The following is a 21,033-nucleotide window of genomic DNA, read 5'->3' as shown; positions in this document are numbered from 1 at the left end:
GAAGAGCAGAGAATAAATACAGTATTTCCAATGACACTGACGTCTGTGCAAAAACAGTTAAGACACAACCTAATGTTTGATGTAAAACTACACACACTCTTATGCCAGTGTACACACATCATTATTATTATTATTTACATGACATGCAATCGTTTATTGTCTCATTAGTATTAAACAACAACATGGTGGTGGTTGTTTTTCTTCTTGAGTTTCCAATGTAAAAAGAGCTAGACATTAACATCTCTAGAGCAAAGGTTTAGGGGAAATGAGAGCAGATAATGTAGTCCTAGTATGAAATACAGACTGTCAACCATTGCAAAGACACACATTATACATATGTGTCCTGCAGACTGCAACAAACAATCATATGACTATTATTAATTGACAGTCAACAGTCTACAGACATTCTAACCCACGACCCACCTGCTGATTAGCACATCTTCAGGTAGAGGGTTAGGATAACCCCTTGAAGATGATAATTAGTGAAATGACCTAAACTAAAACATATATCTCATTTAATGACGATGAGTGACACAAAAGTTTTCACATCACTATGGGATCTCATTCATACCATTCACTGAACTGTACAGATGCATGTTCACTCAGCCTCACAAATCATTCAGCGGTTGAACTGATCAGGGATCAGATGATCTTACAACAGGTTGGTGCTCTTTCTGTATGGATTGTATGTGTTAGAAATCACTGGAGCTATCTGACCAGAATGCGTCTGGAAGCACCTCCAGAGTTTAAATGGGGTCAGTGATGTTACAGCAGGCATTTTCACAACACTGCCCGAGCAGTGACTTATAAAGGTTCAACCTCAGGGCAGCATATGAGCAGCAGACTTAATGTCCCATATGATTCACTCTTGATTTACATTTGACTTGTCTCTCAACTTTTAACTTGCAGTACACCATGTTTCAAGGCCTACAAGCAACCAGTGGGAGTGAGAGCTCTCCCATACAAGGCCTTGACTGGTGTGTAAAATTGATGTGCTGGGGTGTGTTTGAAGACACCATGCTGGTTGATTAAACTTAGATATTGACATGATGTCCGTCTCCACAGCTCTATATTGACTCAGCTGTGCCAGTGTTCATGATTCAGAATCTGGTTTGAAACATAACCTCACCTCAAACCCTTGAACCCATTTGATTATAACCCTTAGATAGAAAACTGCATCCTCACATATTTTTTGTGATACATACTTTAATTTGGCATGGTGATGTACAGTAAAAGTGAAAACCTGACCTGTCTACAGTGAGAGCAAACATTGCATTGAGTTTGTCAAGTGGGTTCCTCCAATCACAGGTCTTGCTTTGAATTGGGCCCAAAACACAGCCAGAAGGCTAAACAGTAAATGCAGAGGTCTCAGAAGCACCAAGGAACCCTGAATAACCACTCATACACCTACACAACACTTGAACGCTCTGTGTGCTTCCCTCTTATCTATGTATTACAGGTACTGTATCTAAGTGCAAAATCCACCATATAACAACCTCCATATGTTATTCTTGTGACTATTCTCTTGTTGTGACACTTTTCCTCTCTACAACATAAGGGGCTGAAAGGTTATTTTCAGCACATAATTTATTATTACTGATTAATTGCTTCCAACTATAATTAGTAATTTAATCAACTGCAATGTTCAAACTCAGAAACATAACCTGATAATTTGTTACTGAGGGATTCCTGTGCTGCTTAAAACCAAAAGATAAGCGGTTTAATACTCAAATTTAGGGACTAATTTGAATACTGTGAACACTGATGATTAACTGCTACTTTTAAATGAGCAAAATATTATATAAGCAACATTAAACTTGGAAACTACAAAATGATTTGAGTTGTTCAACGTCCTAATTTATGTATCATGTAAACCGCTGCAATCATGCAGAACTCCATTTAAAAAATAACGTATTATTTACTTGCCCTTAAAAATCATGTACATTACAGCTCAGTTAGAGGGTTGTACCATTTAAGATTTTCATTTAAAATAATGACATGTATGTGGAGCGCAAGTTTGCAATACAGATTACATACAGCCAGTCAACAAAATGCACATATGTCCACCAGAAGACACATACACACAAACCAAAAAATGCAAAAGCCTGTATAGGCCTGATAAAATGCAATCTAAGTTCTCTCACTTGGAAAATTGCACAGTGGAAGTCACAAATAGAAAGAGAAAGAGAGGGGAGACAGATAAATAAGCCCACACACACACACACACAATCATGGATATGTGCTTCACCACACTAAGTACACATGTAGTTAAAAATGCATCAGCTACCACACTGCACATTTGGCACACCCACAGAAAGATATCCAGCAAGCAGCACATTTATAACACATGCAAACACACAACATGCCTATTACAAAACACAGAAGTACACACAGGAATACATGCACACATAATGACACAAGCCTGTGAGTCACAGACCAGCCAGGATAACATGATAAGTGTAAAAATATGAGCTTTGATGGAATAAAATGGAGGCAACAATGAGGAAGGTGTACAGCTGGGAGAGACGGCAATGGTATGCAATAAATACAACATGAGAGAGAAGAATGAGGCTGAGCAGCAAAGAGGGAGGAAGGAATACAGAGGGATGCATAAGCACACGATTTAACAGTGAGGAAAACGGTGGGGAAAAGAAAACACAAAGAGCACACAGGCAAAGAGATAACTCAATCCTGCCATGCTACAGATAACTAGAGAGAATTTTGCTCAGTTTATGCATACACTCATATTTGTATGGCAATGTTGTTGCTCTCACAAATTAAACTACACAGACTAAAGTAAAGAGGAGGGGGAGGGGGAAAAAAAGGTGTGTAGACAGAAGGATAATTGAGAATACAGAAGAGAGCAATGTAAAAGGGAGAACAAAATAAAGAGAGGAAGGAAGAAGGGTTAGTACAAGATTATAAAAATGAGGGTGAACCGCTGGCTTGTCAACCATATCAACCTTCTTTTTTTTTTCTTCTTTTTTTTTGGTAAAGATTGAGCACACTCTTATGACCCAGGATCATCCTATAGGTAACAACTTGACTCAAGTTTATCTATACAGTCTAAATTCACGATACTCTGAAATCTCACATTCTGTGATTGCAAAACACAGAGCCATAAATCTGAGGTATGAAAAAATAATTAAATCCAGAATTTGTCACTTTCCATTCTGTGTGTAAAAAGAATAAGACTAATGTTTTTCTATGTATTTTTACCATAAACATTTCTCATTAGTACCAAGGTATCAAAACCCGGAATGCATTAGTCTAATCCTTTCCAACTTCCCTACTCTGTCTGCAGCACTTAGCCTTATCCTTTTAAAATAATGATGGCATCATGACCTAGGTCCATTAGCTGATTTCTCTGTAATTCTGCAGAAATAGTGGTGGAATTTTTATTTACAGTTTTCAGACAAATGAACCTTGCAGCAACTGTGTCAGTGTGCAGTGGGGATAGAGTCACTGGGTCTTCCTTTCTACATACCAGAGCCCAGCAGGAAACCACCCTAATTAAACCCAATGCTCTGAGCAGACTGTAGATGAGTCTTTGATGTATGGATGTATATGTATTCTTGTGTTAGCATGTGAGAGAATTCTCTCTCGACATAGGCAAGGAGATACAGAGGCACACCAGACAATTTATGTGCAAGCCTTATTAAATAAAATGATCTTCTCGACAGGGTTCTCAGCATGATACACAGATAGGTAGGCCTGCTGTGTGCAAGACGGCCCAGCAAAGCAGCAAAGCTTCCTTTACGTCTAGCTGGGAGGGATTTCATCTGTCATTTCACCCCATTATATTCCACTCACGGCTCTCTGACTAACAGGCTAGTGAATCATTTGAATGCAAACAGTGACGCCTGGCATCCACTCTGCTAGCTGGTGTGTGGGGAGTGACAACCTAACAATATTGACAAACATGACCTGCGATTGGTTGTTTCAAAGCTCCAGCACCTATTCAGCAAGCTTCAGTTAGTTAAATATACAATATGGCATGCAAAGTGATCGGATGCTTGACAAATCCCTTTAGGTTCACTATCAAATCAGACGTGAAGTGTTCAGCCAGATCCAAGTAGCTTTTGCTACTCCTCTTTGGTGGAAGACATTTGAAGCCTAGGCAAAAGGCAGGAGTCATTTTTTCAGTTTCCAGCTTTGGAGATTGATGTGCACCCCCTCTGCTGCTATCCCCAAATGCATATCTGTCCCAAGGCCTTACCCATGATCCACCTCCGTTTGATGCTGAATATTCTGGTTTTCATCAAGTCTTTGATACGACTTGGCTCAGAAGCCCCAAGCCTGCAGAAAAGGCTTAGGAGGAATCCAAAGGGGATTACTGGACGGAACGTATGGAAATTACAGTTTAATTTATCATTTAGGTCATGGTAATTCATGTAAATTAGGATTTCATTAATTCCAGCCTTGGGTTTAAATGGTGTTGCTCTTGTAGGGGAGTACAGTCTTGTCAGGATCACACATAAAGAGGATAGTGTGGCACCTACAGTAATTCATATAAAATATTAACAGAAAAGGTCGTTGCCATAGGAACACCTATGACATTATTACAACCATCTACACAAGAGCACAAAACCATAACACACAGGAATATGAGCGGATATATTGGAGCTGATGGGACTTATGTTTGTTGCTCTACTGCACAATGGCAGAACTAGACACTGCAGGTGATTAAATCTTTGATTTGACTGATACAATTTCCCTCAAAAATCCAACCTTTCTCAGTTATTACTCAGTGAAATTGAACACAAACATGATACAAACACTCCTGGAACACTTTTCAGGGACACCAGTATCTCTGATGTCTATCATAGATAACAACCACAAATCCGCTTAGAAATCATAGAAAAAACAACATTCATTATAACCTTAGATCTTCCAACATAATCGTCATGTTTAGACTGTATCAGAGGTAATCCAGTGATAGTTGTTTGTACACTCATGGTTATAGTGCAAAGCAAAACTGCTTACTCCGTGTTGTAAACTCACCAAAACATAAATATAGGCTACAAAAAATGGAAAGGCACAAGGTCTAGCCCCCAATTATCTCACTGACTCCACTGTATGCATCTCAAAATGCATGATGGGGAGTCATGTAGTTCCAAAACTCAGAACATGTTTATTCCAAAAAGATAAGAGAAGAAAAAAATAGGACATCCAGTCAATGAATATCAGCTAATTTGTTGTGCATTATCAATACATTTCTCTAACAATCTTTTTTTTTTTTCCTATAAAAGCCATCCAGGTACCCGTATAATACCACTCACATGCAAAAATTTATCCAGGGAATAAAATTGTAACCTGTAAGCCTGTAAAGATTTAAAACTGAGCCAAAAAAAGGCCAAAGTTCAAAAGGTTAAACCAATGATTTTTCTAGCACTTTGTAATCTTCCATTTCTTCCTTCACTGTTAATGCTTCCTACAGTTATAAATCATCATTATATAAATCATTGTACAGTGAGTCCAGTAAATGTCCAAAATGTAACATTAAAAGGCCTTAATGTCAACAGAAAAAGTCAAGTTTGCCCATGTGCATAAAAAACATTTCATACAACCAAAAACAGTGGCGGCTGTGATTGTAATCAGGATAAGCATCCTTCCCATTATCATAAATAGCCTCAACTCACTTGCTTCCCCTAACACACACATACACAAATTGACACCACCACTGGTGTCAGGACACAGACGCGCGCTAAGACACACAGTTACATCCCTCATTCTTATTCATCTGCTTACTTCTCAATCACTCACTGTATGCTTCGCCGCACAATTATAATCACCTTAAAATTATTTTATGACGAGCACTCAAAACCAAACAAAACTCCTCCGAGTGCACGCACACACACAAGTGCAAATGCTTGAGTGTAGACTGCAACACACACAAACTACACAAAATAGCTGAATATCAAAAGCAGGATTCGGTTGTATACTGCAGTGCTTACAGACATGCATTCATCTGAATTTTTACACCAACATCAAAGTATTCTATAATATAAAGGCTGATTCAGGTAATCACTGTTGTACACAATATTTGCTCAAACACATACACACAAACTAACAATTATTATAACCATTAGCTAGCTCATTACAGAGCGTCCAGGCATGTCGTCTATGCAGCTCAGCGGTATTTCCTTGTCAATGGTTATTTTATTGACACACACACACACACACACACACACATACCATGTGCGTGGCCAGAGAAAAAGCTGTGGATTATTTACTGTTGTATGTGTTTCCTTGTGGTGCTGAGGAAGACAGAAATGGACAGAGTAGGAAAGATGGGAAAGAAGAGGAGGAAGAGGGAGAGGAGGGAAAGAAATAACAGATTCAATAAACCATGAGCAAAATAATAAATAAAATATAAAAGGAAAAGGTGCAGAGGAGCAGAGAGCAGGAGGAGAGAGGTTAAGAGAGGATAAGTAGAAGAAAGCAATGAGGATAAATGCAGGAACAACAAAATGGAGAGAATTTCCTCACAACATGGAGGAGGAGAGGATGTATGGAGAGGAGGAAAGGACAGACCGCACCTTGGCCAAGCATGTAACTAGTTTTTAGTATGTTAATTATTAACAAGTGTATGATGATCCTGAGCTGACCTTTTCCGGAATATCTTTTTATACTTTAGTGTGCCAAGAAATGTGAAAAGGGTTGGGAAAACTGGAGAGGGAGAAAGAGGATAATTGCTGATGTGGCAGCAACTCCTCCAACTCCCACGTTCAGAAAGTAAATCAAAGCCAAAAGCAGAGAGCTGGAGATACTGGCTGCTATAGCCAACATTCTACAAGGAGGGAACGAAAAAAGAAAGAAAAATATAAAAAGAGAAAGAATGAATGAAAGCGAGTATGGATAAAAGGAGGAAGAAATCGCAAGACAAGCAGAAAGAAAACAAAAGAGGCTCAATGACAAAATGAAAGATAGAGAAAAGGCATTACACAATGCATCATGGCAAATGGTTTCACAGTGAATGTATTAACGCAGGAGTCCTCTATGGACTCAAACGTATCTAACAAATGCAGGCCTGGAACTATGGCCGAGCAGGATGCTGTGCTTTATTTCTACAGCAGCCCTGGGTTGCTTCACTATCTTTTTAATTCACCTCATGTCCTTTCCCTCTCTCCGTTTTCACCCCTCATTTGTCAGACCCTCTGTCAATTAATGCGAGGCATTGTTTCTTTCTGTCTTCCTAACTCCAGCTCCCTCTCTGTCACTCTTTCTCAGCCTGATGAAGATGGAGAATGGTCATTTAAGACTAATTAGCAATCCTAAACAGACAAATAACCAGGTGCAGCACACACATTTTGTCTCGAGCACTGATATATCAATGCATGTACACACACACATATCCACACACACACCAAGAAAGAGAAAACAAGAAAACTGGTGGTGTTCTTTCTCTCAAGCACACATATACCTAAGGAAATAAAGCCCAGAACAATTCTAATGCACTCTCTCTCTCTGACACACATCAAAAAGTCTCTTTGTCTGCAGAATTGTCAAAATAAAAGCAATAAAGCAAGAGAATGCCCTTGTCTGCAGTAGTAAAGACACACACCATCTTTTTGCTGCGCTTCTAAAAACACCATATTTTATGGCAGCATCTTCATCTGTTCATCTAGTTGGTGTATTTACAGCTAAATGTAATGACAGCATCTTTCTAAAACACAGCCCTCTCTCTTTCCCATCTTTTACACACATACACACACAAATACATACACTTCCAAAAACCAATATTACACGGCATGCTATTCACTTGCCTTATACCAAGGATGTAATTATAGCATTTTTTTTCTTATCCAGGAAAAATTATAGTATTAAACATGAATATTAGATAATATCAAGTTCTGAATTTATTTCTCATTTATATTGAACACTGTGCTGTAGATCCAGGCCATGTGTTTGACCTCACTGAAACAAAACTGATAATGACTCTCTTTTTATTACAAATTAGAATTAGACATTTATCAGTCCACTGTACACATGATGCATTCACTATGATAGATATTATGCAGTTTAATTACATTATCATTTAGGCAGTCAATATCATACAGTTAAAGTGATCAATACTCTTTAACCTGAAACCTGACACTTAATCAACACTCTGCATGCAGGAACAGGTTTATTATCTGCCCTTCAGAGGGACTGTTTTATTGTCCTGTGTCTGTCATCAGTCTGTCAATATAGTATATCTGTGCACTATTGGATTTTTGTTTAAAAATGAGTATCGACCAGTCACTGTCAACCAGAGTCCCTATGATGGATTTGATGCAGTTTGTTTAATGACCTTTGAGATTTTGTCTTCAATAATGTGCTGATTGTCTATGGAACATGTTATTTATTGCTATCTTGTGGTAGAAGAGATTTCAGAGGCATTTCTTTTCCTGTCATGAAACAAACAAACTGGCAAGAAAATGCTGAAATAAAGATGCTGTACAAAAAAAATCATGGCTTCATTCCAAACTTCTGTTGTCTGTCCTTAAAAACCACTGCCAGTCAAATTCTATTGCAGATATTCAATACTGTGTGTGTAAGTAAATCACGTCATGTCACTCTTCATAATACAATATATAATATAAGTGCCCTTAACTTATTACAGTTCAGAATGTGCCTGTCATCCTATATCAGCAGAAAAGTCAGCAAAGACTATAACCTCTGTACTGAACTACTTTATGAGCAGGCAATATTAAAAGGTATACTGGTTTGGTTTGCCAGAGGGTATGGATTTTGATGTCAAAATCATGAGAAAAATAATTTCATAGGACTGGCCGTTTAACTGGGAAGCCTTCACCTTTGTTGTTGATTGGAGGAAATGTCAAAAGAGCAGTGAGAGGTTTCTTATTTTTTAGATTTTTTTTTTTTTTTTTAATTTCAGACTTTGCTGCAGCACAAATTTTGAACTGTTCAGTGCTGTTTTGCTGTACACTGATGAATACCATGAGATTTGAAAAGGCTAGTAAGTGGACCTCAAACTGCGATTTGTCACACATACAAGATTTTGTGTTCTCAAGATAATATTAAAATATGTCACAAAGGTTCAGAAAACAGATAGTGCTACTTATTTAAGTCATTAAGCATGCTCACCAAACATATACACCTGACTTCCTTCCATGTACCATTACACTGTGTGCAAAAAAGACTTTAAATAAAAACAGTTACTCTGAACAGTCACAGCTCCAGGTCCATTTAGTAAATGGAACTTTCAAATCATATCACATGAGTTTGCCTAATTACCAGTAAAATGTAGAAAATCTGATCACTGATTTTTCATCCATGTTGGGTCAGAAGCAGAGTTTCAACTAAGTTAAACAAGCTCCATAAATCAAATGGTTGAAAGGTTTGACATGGTTCAGGTGTAAGTTTAGAAATGTTTTGCAGGGATTTAAATTGATGGAGCTTGATGGGGCAATGCACAGCCCGAGTGTAAGCACTGCCTTAGGAATAAATACACTTTGGGGAAAGGAAAGGGTTTCTTAGATGTTAACATAACTGAAAAATTTCTCTGGCATATTTGTGAAAATATTGTAGAGACTGAGCAAATTGGATCGTCTTGCAAATAATCATGCAATTTGGTGGATTTTTAAATAATTATTGTGAATTTCTGTGGCAGTTAAGTAACTCTTGACTTCCTGACATTCATCCCTCATGTGTGCACACTCAGACATTCCCACATTAAAGGGGAAACACTTTCTCCTTGTAGTGTTTCATCCAAACAGGCACACAATCCCTGGATGTCTTCAGCATACACAGTACAGCATGAGCCTGGGGGTATAATTACATCACTTTAGGATCTAAAGGACTCCTGTCCACCAATCTAACAAAATGTGCAATGTCCCTTGACAGCAACATGTATATTGTCGCACACACTTGCTGAATGTACGCTGTCACTAAGGAAAACACACTTGATGCACAAAAGAAAGATCGTTTACAGCTAAATTATGGACAAATTGAACCTTGAGAGAGGAGAAGTTCAAAGGCAGAGTTGAATGCAGAGGCGGTCTGCCTTTCTTACACAAATACTCACACTTATGCCTTTCAGACAGACAAGCGTCTCACACACAAGCATTTCCCCCTCACACACACAGGGCATGCCTCCCAGACAAAATATATCTTGCATGTAGCTCACATTTTGTCTGTCGTATACACACTCAATAGGCGCATCAGACAGAATTGCCTCCATTGTGCAGGAATTCAGTAAAGTAGGAAGACAGATGAATACGTATTCACATAATGTTCCTCTGCAATGTTTTTTTCTTTGTGCAAGTGTGTGTATGTGTCTCTGTTGATGCCTTTGGACATTAAACTTTTTGAATACAGGGGGGTATTTTTATATGCATCTGTGAGTGAGAGTGTGTGTGTGTGTGTGTGTGTGCGCGTGTGGGGGTGCATTCATTCTGATTACAGATTGTGGTATTCCGCCTCCTCACTGACACTTGTGTACACACCCATTATCATCACTGAGAGAGAAAGAGAGATGCAAAAGAAGCAGTGAAAAGTGAGAGGATGTCTTCTCAATCAAAAAGAAACCACCTTGTCAAGCCACCAGTGTTGTAGAAAAGCAAGAGATATGACACAACAATCAAAGCGACTTAGAGAGAAGGTGGAGGAAAAGGAGCAGCCAGCAGTGGAGGAGGAAAGAAAGAATATCAGTGAAGGGGCAGGTGAGGAACAGTGGCAGGGAGAGGGAGAGGAAAAAAGGTGGGAGGACATACGGAAAGGAGAAAAAAATGTTAAGATGGTTTTGCATAAAGTTCCTGTTCGTAAGCACAGACTTGTAAATGCTGTTTCTCCTTACAAGGGCAGTATGTGTTCTGAGGTGTTTTAAGATTTGTTGTTTCTGTTCATATGCTGCCTACCTGAAGTACTGCAGGCCTCATGTCTGTGTGTCAATATGTCTAAAATTAGACCCAATCCAAAAATACTTGTAATACTACACTCCCGATTTCACTCAGCAAGAAGGCAGCAAAATGCTTTTCCAAAAATTTAAAAGAACCTTTTTGAGACATAAAAGTATTCTTGAATAATCATCATCAAGTGTAACTGCCAAGAAACCTTCCTCCGTCAACAGATGAATGTGAAACCGCATTCTAGTGTATGCAAGTATTATTCTGCACAGTGAAGGTCAAATATTCAAGCAAAATAAAAATACATTTCTGAGGTGTCCTTGGAGCTGTTTCACCACTGTAGTGAGTTGCACTTTTTGTGTGCACTTCATTATACACATAGACAATAAATAAACAAATACATTTTAATGTGCTTACTTATTGTTTTGGATGTATACTTTATCATATTTTCTAGTGCAAACACACTACAAACTCAAAATCTGATTAGAATTAGTATGCAGTATGGATTTGGGGCACAGCTTGTTCTTTCAGGTGAGCTGTGAGGCAGGGAAAAAAATACATGTACTTCTACTGTTCTGCTGTGTGTTAACTGGTGGAGCATGCTGATGCCATTATTGGCGTTATGTTAGTGTTAGCGTCCAAAATATTGGACCTATTAAGACCTTTAATTTTTAGTGAATTAGGAACAGCATGACCATTACTGTACATTGTTTACCAGAGAGTATGGAGCAGTCCATTCTTCATCTGTAAAATGTCTCACAGAGTAGATATCTACAAAAATGAAAATCCAAATATGTTATTATCAGATTTTTTCAAGTCCCATATGCTACTCTCCTAAAATATTCATTATTGTTTGGGCTATATTTAGAATGCTCCCCTTGTTTTTTGACACAGCTGCTAATAAAAGTCAGTAGGATGCAATTTGGTTTTCATTTTGTCTGGCCCTTGTACTAATACATTAAAGTATGGAGCAAGAGAGACAGACGGAGGTAGAGTGACAAGACAGCATGATAAGAGAAGGCAGATGGAGGGAGCAAGGACAGAGAAGGACAATTTCCTAAAGGGACAAAGAAAAGATGACACATAAGTCAAAGTGGATGAGGCAAAGGTGAGGTAAAGGACAGACAGGGAGAGGGAGAGATGAATGAATGGACAGAGCAGACAGGCTGAAAGGATGGCGGTGCGAAAGCCGGAGACAGAACAGGAGGCAATGGTGCGGGGAAAGAAGAGAGAAATGGTGGATGGAGAAATGGACGGAGATAGAAAGACGGATGCACCAAGTCAGCTAGGGACAGACAGATGAAGGGGAGAGCCTGAGGGAGGAATGATGGGATGAGATGGATGAGTGGGAAGGAAGAGGGGATGAATTAAAGTGAGAAAAAAAGAGAGAAAAAAGAGAGGAGACTTTGATACCTGTGTGTGTTACATTGACCCTAACTAGAGATAGCATTCAGTTAGTTCAAACTGCCAAGCAGGCAGGCAGGCAGGCAGGCAGGCAGGCAGGCAGGCAGGCAGACAGACAGACAGACAGACAGACAGACAGACAGACAGACACACACACACACACACACAGACACACACACACACACCCCAAAAAGTGAGCGAATCTATTAAGACATCATCTAATTGAGGGGAAAACAAGGCTAAGAGCCCATTTATAGCTGATATTAACATGCGATCTGTATCTGGATATCTAACCTGGATAATGGCATCTGATAACAGCATATTGCATTTAAACCTGGTGTTATTAAGTGCTCTGGTCATTTCAATTCTGCCTGAACTGTGATCAGTTCTTAATATGATAATTAGGTAGGTGGAGCTGGTACACTGATACAAGTCCCAGGTGAACTAAACAATGTTGTTGTATGAGCACTATTTGTTTTTCTTTGGGCAGGAATGGACTGTCTGTGCAGAGTTAGGTTACCCTTGAGCTCATTAGGCAGATTTTGTACAGGTTGAATTTTCACCTGTTACTGGACAAAGTCAAGTGACAGTGGGAACCATGCATAACTGAGATGTGGTCTGACTAATCTAATAGCACAGTATTTAACATGCTGATGTTAAGTGGATATAATGCTTATTGTGCTCACCATCTGAGTGTGATAAGATGAAAACATTTGTTTAAATACTAATTAACAGCCAAAATACAACCAAGGCTGGAAAGCATTTAATCAAAATTTATGTCTTGGACAGAGTCAAATGACCTGATGACATCACTTCAAATATGAATATCTGAACTAAATTTCATGGCAGTTAAGTCAATAGTTGTCTTTTCACTCTGAAGCATAAAAGACCAACCACAGGTAGTGCTAGAAGAAAAGTCAGGGAATCAACAAAGTTGTTAGGATATATCTAAAATCAAGATATGCCACTCTAGACCAGATTCATGGACCATCGAACTGACCCACAGCCTTTGCCCTACCCAGACTAACACCACCATAATCAAGGAAGAGTTGCAAATAATAAGAGAGAAAGAACAAGGACAGCAATAGAGACAGTCTAAGAGAAACCAATACATAATTCATTCACAAGAAGAAAGAAAAAAACAGACATGACAGATCTCAAACAATTAAAGCAGGTTTAAGAGAATGATCAAACAACACATTTAAGGGAGAGCTGACGAGGCTACTATGATTCCATTTACTCAGATATATACCAATGACATGGCAGTGGAGCAACACACAAAAATCTTGCAGAATATGGGTGTGTGTGCGCCACTCAAGGAGGAGCAGAGAGAAAAAGAATGACAAAAACAGAGAAAGAATGAAGATAAGACAAAGAGGCCGAGGCTTAAATGTACCCAGGCTGGGAAAACAGAAAGTTTGCAAATCAAACAGGCAATGAGGAGAATGATTGATGAAAAAGAAATTAGGCAGGTGAGATGAAAGTGATGAAGAACAGTATGGGGAGGAGAGCTGGGGAATGAACAGCATGTTTAGAGCAGAGTTTCACAACTCAGTATGTGAAACTCGGTTTCATACACATGAGCAGGAATGAATGTGCTCACACACCTCAGAGATTGGGAGTGCAGCCAAGTGAAACAGAAAAGCTGAAAAACGAATGGACATAATGTTCAAATAAAACCCCAGTACAGTTTTCACCCTTGTCATTTACACTAAAACGTAATACTTGTCCCCTTGTAAAGAGTACATTTCCCCTGCAATTTAGACAGATGCACATTGGGTTTCTGTTGGAGAGACTTGTTCTCTTTCCCACTGTCAGCTGTGGCTGCTTAGAGTTAAACCTCAGCCTGACATGAAAGCTGTGCAAATGAAAAGTGTTGCTTGTGACAGCTGAAACTTTCAACATGTGCTGTTGCAATGCAGGACACTGAACAGATTCAAGTAATTACTGCACTCCTGCCAATTCAAATGACCCCAATTCCCCCAAATGTCAAATTTCCTCAGTGATAAAAGGTCGTCTCTGCAGGACAAAGAGGGTATGACAAACCGGTGCAGGACTGGAGGGGAGGGGATTTGTAATACATGAGAATGACTTTCTATCAACTAATTGTCACAGTGATAGGAGTATAGCACTACAGGATAACTATGTACCTGAGTGTGTCTTAATGCATGTGCACAAGTAAGTATAAAAGCTGTCACCATGAGAGAAAAGTGCATAAACAGGGAGAGATATCAAAGAACAAATGGAGGGAGGGCAGAGGTCCAGAGCTTTTCCATCTCATTTTGTTCTCACAAATAATGCTGCATGACATCCTTGGTGAATTGCAACTAGGTGAAAGTATTAGTATGGTCGTGTCCAAGTTCTTCAGTGTCCCTTATCCCCCATTTTATCCCTTTTATATTTTCAAAATGTACAAAACATGCCACTGCATTGAATATCAGTAATATAAAATACAGGCAATTCTGGAAAGTTTACATTGCAGCAATATCTGCTATATATATATATATAAATAAAATATGAAATACATGCTTTATCATATATAAATATCCCATTTTCTTCCTACATTATTGCTTCATAAAAACCACCAGATCATAGCTTTGCTCACTTTCATCTCTCATACAGTAAGATTAATGAAAAGAAATAGAAAATTCAACAAACCAGTCATGATGGGGAAATATAAATAAAGGGGGAGAGTAGAAAACTTATAACAGATGAAAAAATTAAATAGATTACAAAGCGTTCTATGATTTAAAGCTGGTATAAACAATTTTCTGTCTGTATGATATCTGTATGCTGAGCACTTACCATATAGCTATGCATATTAGTCCACCTTGTCCATTCCCATCTAAAAAAAAAAAAAACCTCCACAAGGAAAACTTAAACTCACTGCTCTTGCACACCCACACAAGTGTTTTTAGTTACTGAAAATGCATAAAAGTTGGGTGGAGCTAATTTGGGAATTTGCTGAGGTACCTCATATACTCTTTTTAGAATCATAGGGGTGAAATATGTCCTACCATAACAGGTGAAACAAAGCTACTGGGACAGTAAATGAGGGTCTATAAATGTCCACACAGTCCTTAGAAGATGTCTAATCAGCCAAAGTAAGTGACCCATGTGGGTGTACCGATAGTATGAGTAGGCTTTACTCTACCAACTGTTTAGTTAATAACATGTTTCCTTAATTGAGCTCAATTCTAGGCACACTGAGGAGCCACTGCCACTCCTGAGTGCAGACCAAGTATGCAGTGAGTGAGTAAAGACACAAGTAACTTTTTAAAATCAAAAGGAAAAATAAATGGCAGGCATAGATCCTCATATAAAATCAGAGAAACATGGAAAACATGGAAAGATAAATACAAGTCTTGACCTAAATTATGCCAAATTCTAATTGATGACAAATGTTATGCTGTCAAATTAGTCTTTCAGACTATCATTATTAAGTCATATAATCCACATTTTTAAGGTCAGTATAAATATTTAAGACCTTTACTGACAGGATATACTTAAAAACACAAACTATTTTATTCAAAATAACACAAATAATGGTTTGGGATGTGGGAAATGACTTTCACTCACTGGGATGTCAGTGTTTACTGATGTGTTATTTTTCACTCATTGTCAGATGATTTAGTTCACTGTGGTGTAATGCAAATATAGCAATTTGATCAAAGAGCTTATTTGTGTACAGTTTGAAAAAAAAAGAAAAAGAAATAAGAGTGTAATGACTGATTAAGACAGAAGGAAAGTACAGCATACATAGTTGTCAGTCATGTGTGGTTGCCATAGGACTGGGTGAAATCACTTTGTTGGCATGCAAATCTCCCCCTGCCCCTACCTTCCTGCATTAGTTGCACTGATTGTTAGTCTGTCAGCTTAATTCATTAATTGAGCTAATTACACAGGAAATCAAATATGAATTAGTGTAATTGTACTTTTCTGTGTGTACACACATCAGTGCTGAACAAAGATTTATGGTCTGGGTTTGACTGAAGGGCCTATACACCTGTACCTGAGCATTTTTTTTGTGTTTATGTCTTGTGTATGTATTAGTTTGAGACCCATCTGTGTTGTTTCAGCTGAGCAAATCTCACAGGTCATCAGTGGAGCAGAATGCTATTTATATCTTTCATTATCCTCTCACTCATTCTCACCTCTCTCCTTCATTTCCATTGTCTCTCACCCTCTCTCTGACCTCATCTTTCAGCTTTTCTCTTCACTGATTCCACCTGTTCTTCTCTTCTCTTTTACAAGCTCTCTCTCCTACACCCATCTCTTTGTACTTGTCAGCTTTCTGTCAATCCCTTCTTTTCCTTCATTTCCTCCCCCTCCATATTCTTTTCTTTTTTGTTCATTTTTCCTCTCTCTCATGTACATAAAATCACCTCCTCCCTTTCTTAACTTTTCAGAGTGGGAACCATCTAACCTTGAAGCTGCACACCTGTCTGTTGACAGATGATACCCAAAAACAGCCTGCTGGCCTAAACCTATCTGCACATGTAAACATCTGCTACTTACTCAGTGATTTCTTCTGTGACCGTGTGTTCAACCTGGAGTCTGGAGTTGACTTCAATGAAGTAGTGTTTGCCATGTTTGTCCACCAGGAACTCCACGGTCCCTGCATTCTCGTATCCCACCTGCAGCAAAAAACATTGTGAGAAAACAGTTTTACTGCACTGAATTATCCAAGTAATAATATTAGTTGTGTAAACACTCAAGAAGCAGCACTCACTCATCTTAATGAGCCATGAAACCAAAAGAACAAAAACTCTCCATGCAAATATAACTACATAAAATAGGTAAAGAATGAGCCTATGTTTTATTTGTATGGAGAGAGGTGGGCCTTTTTCATCATTCCTCTGTAATGTAATAATTAGATAATTAATCAGGAGGATTTATTGAAAGCCCATCATCATAAAAGACCATTTTAAGACCATCTACCTTCTAGCTACAACACTGTAATCACATTTGCAATCAGTATCAAGTACATTAAATAATTATTCTCAGTTTTATTAGTGCGAGGATGTTAATTTGCCCTCTGAGCTCAGTCATACAGTATAAAAGTGGCATCTTATATATTTACACATAACCTAGGGACCTAGGGTTATGTGTAAATATATAAGATGTACACTCTGTGTACATTATATAAACCCTGTCACCTACAAATTTGATAAATACACAACTAATTAGGTTTGTATGAAGTCTTTTTTTTAATAAACACAAGGAGAAATAACAATAATAATAATAATAATAATAATAATAATAATGGGACTAATAAAGGATTATCTTATCTTAAATATACAGAAAAGTAAATATCACATACTGCACCATACAGTGCACAGTATGGAGGCAGATGCAATGCATTGGCCACCAGTTCAGTGGAACACAAGAACTATATGCTGACTGAAATAAGATGGAAAAAGCTTATGATAGAGGATGCACAGTGTCTGAAACCTCTTACTATACTGTATATCTTTGAGGTACATGAATCATTTCTGTTGTTCAAGTGATGATATTCACTCAAATATGACTCAGATTTCCATTTAGTCTGCCAAAAGAACCATTGCACAATTGCATTGCGCAACTTTTTCAATAATTTTCATCATTTTTTCCAAAGAGCAGTTATGTCTCTGCAAAGTTTTGGTGGAATCTTATGAAAATCTAATGCAGCACCTGTGTACAAGTGCCACTTTTGAAGATTAAATGATCAATGACATCTAGTTAATTAGTATGCTTTGCTAAGATCACCCTCCATAGACTGTTCTTTGTTTTTCTGTTAGAAGTCAAACATGAGTCCATTCAGAACATAATTATTGTGAGGGAAATTAGCATGTTAGTATACCAACAACAGCACTTTCCATACTCATCCTTTAAAACTCCACTTTGGGTTGTCTCAGCTCCCGTTTAATTTTACCCAGTGGGAGCTGCAAGCAGAGTGTAATTGCTATATAAATGCTATATAAATAAAGTTTATTATTATCATTATAATTTTGAGACTAGGCGGGTTTACACAAATTACACAGATGATTTGAGCAAAGTAATCTGATTGGTGTTCCAACCATTTTCACCAATTTAGCCAATCAGGGCAGTTTACTCCAAGTTCCCCGGATAAGATCCAGCCACATCACTGATTATTCCTATAATCAAAGCCTGGCCATATTATGAATGATACCCCCATTTTGAGCAAAGGAAACGTTGAAAGAAAACAACATCCAAACATCAGAATTAAATAGGAGAGCTTCAAATAAACGTCCAAAACACCAGTGCCACAAGGTGTGAAACCCTAACGAAAGGCAACAGCATCACCTGCCTCTGTAGAAATCTATCTAGAGCTGTTTGATGAACAGACATTCATGTCTTTAGTTTCTATACCCCCTCCTCGCAGTGTTGAGCAAATTGGTGGAAATGAGACTGTGTGAACAAGTTGGGAAGAAGTGAATGATCGAAATCAATTCACTTTACTCTTTAAACAGTCTTCAAAATGAAAAATGCATGTTTAGTCAATAATAGTTAAACCAGCCAACTGCCTTAAGGATCGCTTTGATTTCCAACATTTGGTGAGAATAAATGTCAAGATCATCAAATGGGCAGAAGAAAATAGGGATGGGTTACAGAACCGAAAATGGCCCTAAGATAGAGCTGCAGCAATTTGAATTTTGCAGCTAAACAACCACAAAACAAGCTAAACAAAAAGCTTGTTGGAGATGCAGTTACAATGAAAAACCGATCATGCATAATACACAGGTATGTAAACAAATGTTTCACAGGAGTAAAACAACATAGGCTCAGGGTGTGTCAACCTCTAATTAGGCCCATAACTAATTGAATTACATTTGTTGTGAAGAAAACTCATCAAGAGGAAATTAGTAACAAATCACAGACTACACACACCCACATGCAACACGTATTGTGCAGACACACACAGTCAGTCAGCAGAGTTTTCTCTGCAGAGATAAAATAGTCCCACTTATGGCATCTGTAGTTTCCCACAGGTTTTACCAGAGAGACTCATTAAAGGGATCACACACACCTCAGCACACAACATGCAAACAAACTACAACAAATTAAAATGTATGAGCCCCAACACATGCACATACACTCACACACAAGGATTTCGGGGGCTTGGGGGGGGGCTGGGAGGCATACAAACACAGAAACATCTACACACACAGAAGTTCTATAGTTTTGTTCTATTGCCAGACATGAAACCGAGTTAAATATATACGTGTGTGTGTGTGTGTGTGTGTGTGTGTGTGTGTGTGTGTGTGTGTGTGTGTGTGTGTGTGTGCTCCAGCGCAGCATTCCTATTACCTGACTGCTGGTATGATTAATTCAGAACCCATGACCTCAAGAGAAACAAGCAACAATCAAAAAACAAGTGCAAATGCATGTACACATGCACTGTATACATATTTCTATATGCACACTGTATACATTATAAACACACATACTGTAGTTCACCCTATATAGGCATTAACCGTATATACTGACAACTAGGCTACTCTGCTCTGAGAACATAAATGTACTCACACACAAAATGCTAATTTTCAGTCCAGGTCACCTTTATTCTAACATTCTGTGTGCAGCCAAAATTTTCATTGTATTTGTGTGTGTGTGCTTCCTGTACAGCCTGTAACTGTGATGAAAAATACATATCGCTCGCACCCAAGGCCTCATTGATAAACTGTAACAGTCAAAGACAGTACCACAGTAGAAGATACACACCAGCCTTCATACACACACACACACACACACATATATACAAGGACATATATGCACAGACACTTCCAAGCACACACAAAATCACAAACATGCCAATTTGTGTCACCCCATATTGTGCTCACTCTCCCTTGCTCACACATACTGAGTCATTGAGTGGTAGTAGCAGCGGCAGCCAGCGTAACAGATTGAGCGGTCACTGTTTTATAAGGTCTGACAGCTAAGTCAATGGGCTGTACTAGCACAAGGAGAGGTCACAGGGGTAGCACATATATGCATGCTATCACACACGCTAGCTTTTCAGAGCATGTTTAAAAAAAAATTAAAAAAAAGATAATGTACGATCACACATTTAGCTCCCCACTGCTGACCACAGTGTGTGTGTGCTTTGTGCTTAAATGATCACAGCACTGATTAATGTAGACTGGTGTATAGCTTTGAATAGAAAGTGACAGAGACAGATAGCTGGTGGAGTAAAGGAGAGAGAGAGTGAGAGTGTGAAATAAAATGCATTAAGAACAAGTCATGAGGAGTGGGGGAAAATGGGGTGAGTATAGATGGATGGAGACAGAGTTTAAGAAAGATTGGTGGATGGATCAAATGAGGACAGAGACAAGGAATCAAAGTGTTCGGTGTGAGTGGAGAGAGGACAAAGAGATGTGAAGAGTGAAAAGAGCGGATTAAACAGAGTCATCAGGGAAGGGAAGAATAGCAGAGAGCTTCAATGAGGGAGGGACTGTCACTCTCCCTGGATTCACTTTTTGTCCCACTACTTCAGCTTGAAACCATTTGCAATGCTGCTAATGGATATCAAAATTCAAATTCAACAAGTACTCTTGATACCCCCCCACCAACCCACCCATCCCCATCACCTGTCTGTACGAGGAGAGGCTGCAACAGGACCACTATCACCAGAACTGGGTAACAAGAAAAAAGAAAGAATTCTGCTTGATCTTAAAAATCCCATTGTAGTTTCTGATGTTGCTGATTGCAAGGTCAGGACTGAGCATACCTTTAATCGTGGTAGTCATAGTGGCAGTGAGATAATGTGGGGGAA

General features: G+C 38.6%; 1 protein-coding gene across 2 annotated transcripts in view; it reads right to left on the bottom strand.

Moving 5' to 3' along the window:
* The window catches only part of LOC108893161 (pyruvate carboxylase, mitochondrial), a 261,450-nt gene that overhangs the window by 192,639 nt on the left and 47,778 nt on the right, over positions 1–21,033 (bottom strand). For both annotated transcript variants that reach the window (XM_018691027.2, XM_018691021.2), the window contains exon 10: positions 16,776–16,894. In XM_018691027.2, the coding sequence (XP_018546543.1) occupies positions 16,776–16,894 (119 nt within the window). The remainder of the gene's footprint in view (positions 1–16,775; positions 16,895–21,033) is intronic.

The sequence above is a fragment of the Lates calcarifer genome, linkage group LG15 (genome assembly GCF_001640805.2).
Source record: "Lates calcarifer isolate ASB-BC8 linkage group LG15, TLL_Latcal_v3, whole genome shotgun sequence".
NCBI lineage: Eukaryota > Metazoa > Chordata > Actinopteri > Centropomidae > Lates > Lates calcarifer.
This window is presented reverse-complemented; position numbering and strand designations above follow the sequence as displayed.